General features: G+C 58.5%; 1 protein-coding gene across 1 annotated transcript in view; it reads right to left on the reverse strand.

Annotated features, from left to right (window-relative positions):
* The window catches only part of KIAA0513 (KIAA0513 ortholog), a 35,783-nt gene that overhangs the window by 18,179 nt on the left and 11,715 nt on the right, over positions 1-5,889 (reverse strand). Inside the window, exon 2 of the mRNA XM_006152560.2 lies at positions 1,155-1,594. Coding sequence (XP_006152622.1) covers positions 1,155-1,483 — 329 coding nt within the window. The 5' untranslated portion in view covers positions 1,484-1,594. The remainder of the gene's footprint in view (positions 1-1,154; positions 1,595-5,889) is intronic.

The following is a 5,889-nucleotide window of genomic DNA, read 5'->3' on the forward strand; positions in this document are numbered from 1 at the left end:
CCGTGCTCTTCTGAAGTGCGAGCCTGCCCCTGCTCTGAGCACCCCTGCTCTGTGCGGGAGACAGAGGCTAGGGGCCCTGGGGCCAGGAGGGTCACACCGCAGGGGACAAAATGCCCGCCCTATCTCTACTTCTGACACTCTTGGTGAGGGGCTGATCCTCTTCCCCAAATCTAAGGCTCAAAAGTGAGGCAGAAGGTGACAGTCACCGCATACGAACATTTCATGTATCTAAGATTTCGCAAGAACACCTTCGCCTCATTTAGTTCCTGAAAACCAAAGCCAGGGAAACACAAATTTGCCAGCCCTTTGTAGTGGTCTGGGGGATGCTTCTGAAGCTGCGTGGGCCAATCCGTGGCTGTCCACGGGCCAATCCGTGGCTGTTCGCGGGCCAATACGGTTTCAGCCGCCAGGCTGCTGAAACAGACGGGCCTTCCTGGCAACTCAGCAGACTGCAGGCCTTCTCCCCTCTTCGTGAGCTGGGGTGTGCCGAGAACAATCTGGGCAGTCTCAGTGCACACAGGGAGGAGGCTGCTGCTCCCCCAGAATGCTTTCAAAGGCAAACATGTGCACTTTTGGGCAAATATCTGGATTCTAACTCCCCCTTCCTAAGCGGGTAATAAAGCCGACTGGGCTCCTCGGGGTGAACACTCCTGCTGGCTCACAGAAGAGGTACCCCAGTCACGGTGGGAGGGGGGACCCCACGTGTGTCCCAGCCAGATCCTCCTGTACGTCCATGAAGCTGGGAAATGGCCCTTAAGCCAGTGCTGCTCCGAGTCTTGTTAAGAAGCAGTTGTGACTCCGTGGGGCTGGGTGGCCTGAGACCCTGCCTTCCTAACTAGCCCTCAGGAGGCGCTGGTGCTGCTGGCCCACTGTCAGCTCTGGGCGGGCTGCTGCGAGGGTGAGCGAGCCACACCCACCTGCAACCCTGAGCCTGGCATCACGCTGTGCCCTAGAGACCCGGCGTGACTGGTCTGGGCGGAGCCCAGGCTGGGTGTTCCTTACCAGTCCCCAAGAGGCGCTCCACACAGGCCTGGGTGGAGGCCATGCGGCCCCGCTGCTCGCCTGTGAGGAAGTGCAGCCTTGGCTTGGGGGTGCCTAGCAAGGCAGAGCCAGGAGCAGGGGCTGCTCCTCGGGCTGCCGCCACTGGCCCTTACCCTCCGGAGAAGATCTTTTCCACGTAGCTGCGCATGAACTCCCTGAGCGCCAGGCTCTCCTCGTCCTGGGCAGACTCGGTGCTCTGGCCCGAGGAGAAGGACTCGTTGGAGGAGGAGCGGCGATCCTGGTCCCATGACGGGTGTGAGGGCGACTCGCCCATGTCGTTCTCGCTGTCTGCTGACTCGGTGGTCTCACTGTCTGACGCACCATCCCCCAGGGAGCCATCCCCATCCTCCAGGGCTGGGGGTGGTGCCTCAAGGGGAGAGGACGCGGGGGGCTCAGCCTCGAAGGTGATCAGCGAGCCCACGGGCACCTCCACAGTCTCCATGGCGGGCGGCTGCGAGGGGCTGGCGGGAGCCCGGGCGTGTCGGCGCGTCACGTGGGGGCTGCTGGCACCGTGACTGGGTCCTCTGGAGCAGCTCACGGGGCCCTACGACATCTAGATGGGAACAAGCACAAGGACATCATCACCATGAGAGCCACTCCGTACGTGAGGAAAGGTGAGCAGCCAGGACCAGACCAAGTAGACGGGCCAGGCCCGCATCCCTGTGCAGAGATAGCCTGCCCACGCCCAGGACTCGCAGAGCCTGCAGGCATCACTTTCCGGGGCTCTGTGACCCCGTTAAACACCTGGACGCAGGCTCAGTACCTATGCCGCACGAGCGAACAGCCGGGTTCTGCATCGGCAGACTTTCAGAGTGCCGCGTCCGCTGCCCCTGCTCCAGCCTACCAGCCGAGGCTATGGCCAATACGGAAGGCCCACCGGCGCTGGAATCGGAGAGCCACTGGGATGGCCTGCCTGCCTGCTTGCTGCTGGGAGATGCGGCCCTGCCAGGCAGTGGCCGCCCCACCTCCCGGCTCACTCCTCCTTCCTGGACACGTTTCTTACCATTTTCCCACTCGTGACCCAGAGCTGGGTCGGCCCCGCAGCGCGGTGGTTCAGTGCTGTGGAGAGGGAGCTGGATCCCACCTGCCACTGGCCTGGGAGGCTTGCAAAACAAGCCCGGTGCAGGCGTGTGCATGCCCCACATCCTGAGGGACGGAGAGAACAGGGCCTGGGTGGCCAGGCCCCACTGCGGGGGACGGTGCTGTCTCTCTTTCTCTGGTGAGCACATGTGCCCTCTGGCATAAAAACGAAACGAAACACACCCAAAACCTTCCCAGGCTGTCACGTCTGTCCCTTCTCAGCATTCTTTTCCAACTCTCCAATGTTCCCAAGCGAGACGTCGTGTCTGGGCCCCCTCTCTGCCTGCAGCCACCCAGATGACCACCTTCCAGTTACTGGGTCTCTTGATGCCACAGGTCAGACAGCCCTCCCCATTTTCCCTTTCACCCTTCTTCCTCCTCCATGCCCACTCTGAATCTGCTCACCCCTCAAGGCTGGGTCTGGGCCACCTCTTCTGAGAAACTCCTTGCGGACGCTCCGCGCACCCCCACGCCGTGCTCCGACTGCTCCCTTCCCAGCGGGGCAAGGATGCTCTTATCCCACTGTGTGTGTGTCCCTCGAGCTGGACCTCGCCAAGCTGCACAGCAGTCCTAGTGCCTGCCCAGACTGGACCAAGCAAGCGCTCACCGGATGTCTGTGGATGAACAGGCCTGATCCTGACACACTCGGGGTCGGGGAGTCGGTGGTGTGGGTCACACAGCGGAGAGCTGGCAGTGCGACCGTCACCTCTAGCTCTGGTCGGGTCGCTTGCTCAGGAGTTACCTGTCCGTCCTGGGGCCTTCCTCACGGGGACGCAGGGGCAGACAGCTAAGGGGAAGTGAAGCCCTCCTGAGAGTCGGCCCTCGGACCTAGCGTCCAGGATGACGCCTGCCAGACGGGGCCATGGACGCGGTTGCGCGGGACGCAGCTCCCGAGGGCACGTCAGTATCTCAGTGGCACTGACCGCCTCTTGAGAGCTTAATGTTCATGGATCAATCGTGGCGTCCCCCAATCCCCCAGCCTGGGGGACTTTCACTACCCCGAGCTGGAAAGTGGAGGGGCTGGCGCCAGGTCCCGGAGCAATGGCACACACCAAGGCCTACAGCCTGCCTGGTCCAGAAAAGACAGTGTGGACCTCAGCGTGATCGAACTTTCTAGGCCAGCCATAGAGAGAGACTCTGGAGAACTCGGACGGCAGACGCCACAGCTCAGGGACTTGAGAGAAGTGGATGCTCTGGGTCTCCCAGGCCGCGGTCCCTCTCCGGGCAAGGCTTTACGTCTGAGACACACAATGGATCCCATCACTGAGGTCCCTCTGCCAAGCTTACTCTTGGACCCTCGGAGGACAGAAACTCACACCTGTAAGAACACGCCTGATGCCAAAGACGGGAAACCACACTACGAAAATGTTTACAATGAATCTGATAGGAAAACTGAGTTAGTCATATCTATATTATAAATTCACATAACTGCTAAAAATCGATGTTCCAGCAGATACACAAACGACTCAAATAAGCACATTGTGTAAGAGGAAATACAGTTATTAAATCCCAGATAATTCTCTGACCCATACTAATAACCACACGCAAGATAAACATGCAGATACGCACCCTCTGTACTGAATTAGCAGAAACTTTAAAATTCTAGCCCAGACCCCAGTAAAGTTACAACGAAGCCAATATTCCCAAACATTGCTGGCAACAGGGACAAGTAAGACTTCAGAAAGCAATTTCTATAGTTCTTACTTTTCTCTCATTCGGGAATTTAAACGGTGGAAATTTATCCTAAGAAAATAATTCAGAACACTTGAAAACAGTGATGTGGCTAAAAATGCTCACTGCGAGAGTCTTTACAACCCCGACAAGCTGGGAGACGCACATCTAAATATAACAGAAGGGCAAATCCGAGCAGCTTGACACGGTAGAAATCAGCGCCTGCTGCAATCGGAAAAGAGTCCGAGCGACAGTTGCGTAAACAGAACACCCTGCGGCCCACCAGGACGCACTGGAGGCCTACTGCAGATAGGCGCCGCGTCCTGGCTGGGAACACGGGAAGGAGAGGAATTTGGTCTCACTGTAATTGCGATGATGTCTACGTAAGAACAAGGCCTGGGGAAGAAAACAGGAATGTCTCCTGTGCCCTTCATCCTGTTCGTTATCAGAATGGAAGCAGAAACAATCTGGGGCAGAAGGAAGCAGGCTGCCTTATCCCGAAACCTTTCAAGGGCTGAGATGGGCTTTGTCGTCAGCCCCAGCCCGGGAGGCTCAAGCGCAAACTGAATCATCGTGGCTATTTCTGATCCAGCCTGAAGCACTCTTGGGGCTGGCGAGATGCTCTCAGCGCCTGCCAGCTTGGAACACTGTGAGCCTGTGAGTCACCGTTTCAGGAGCCCTCGAGTGCCAAGTGCATCCTCCATGGGCTCAGGAAGGAGGTGGCAAAATGACAGGAGCAGCACAGGGTAGCGGGGTTGGTCTCAGCACTGGGTGGCTGTGGCGGGCAGGCGCTCTGCACCACCACCCTCTGTCCCCAGGGCCCTCGGCTCTCTCAGGACAGGTGAGACAGCCAAGCTTCTCGGGTCCTAAGCCCTCATGGTGAGGCCGTGAATGGAAAGGGCCTGGGCAGTAGCCTCTACTCTCTTCCTCCAGGAAGAAAATGTCATTTCGGGTCTCCAGCAGGACAAGGTGGCGGTCCCTCTCACGCACCAGGATTGCAAACCGCAGGTGACTGCCTGGGCCACACGGAGGGCATGGAAGAGGTGGCCTGGCAGGGACCACACCATCCCTGCTCTCGGGCACCCAGGTGCTGCTATTTGGGAGCATAGGCCCAGAGGTAACAGCGCCTCTGGAGTTTTCTAAGGAATGCTGAAATGTACGATAAGAAACCTAGTTTTTCAACACTGGGAGTTAATTTAAATGTATTTCAAAACACTTTGTGGGTCGAAGAAAAAAACCATGTTCATGGACTGCAGCTGGTCCATTTGCTTAGTTCTATGTACAAGGAGGCTGCAGGACCCACTGCAGGTCCCCAGAGGAGGAGAACAGGGTTTGGATCACAGAAGAGTTTCTGCTCCTGCAGGGCTGACACCAAAGATGCTTGTCCCGAACCTGAAGAACGACAGACCTCCTGCAATACACTTCGGCAAGTCAGGTCGCAGGTCCTGCAGCAGAATTTCCACCAGGGCGACGGCTGCCGTTCTGAGCCAGCCGGTTTCCAGAGCCCTTACTGTGACTCGCTGCCACCCAGCCAGTCCATGAGTACCTACAGAGCGCCCACTATGATCCAGCCACAGTGCAAGGAGCGAGAGCACAGTTACAGGGAGACCTCGGGCACGGCCGGTCGTGTGCATACGCACGTGTTGTGCACACGTGTGTGCTCACAGGCAGGAGAGCAGAAGAGACAGCTAATACAGTAACAAAGCCAAGCCAGAGCTCCAGGGCACTCTCAGCGCCACAGAAATGCCCTTGGGCTGAGAGGTGGCCTCTTGGACTGGGGGCAGGAGGGCCTGGCCAGGAAGGAGGGGGACCAGCCTACAAAGGCTTTGCAGAGTCCAGGAGCCAGTGAGGCTGGCAAGCAGCTGCTCATGAAGAGGCTGGAGGGAGCAGGCGCCCCTGGCTGTGGGGCCGGGCTGAAAGGCTCCCAGGAGTGTAAACAGGCAGCTGTGTGGAGAAGGGGTGGGGCGGAGGAGGCAGGTGGCTGTGGTGGCTTTGTGGGTGGAAATTGCCACAGTCCCTGGCACCCCACTTCCTCCATCACAGCCACTGGCTGGCGCAGGAACTGGGACCGGGGGGCCCTGGCTTTCGGTTCCGGGC

This window comes from Tupaia chinensis, unplaced genomic scaffold, assembly GCF_000334495.1.
Source record: "Tupaia chinensis unplaced genomic scaffold, TupChi_1.0 Scaffold000355_1, whole genome shotgun sequence".
Taxonomy (NCBI): domain Eukaryota; kingdom Metazoa; phylum Chordata; class Mammalia; order Scandentia; family Tupaiidae; genus Tupaia; species Tupaia belangeri.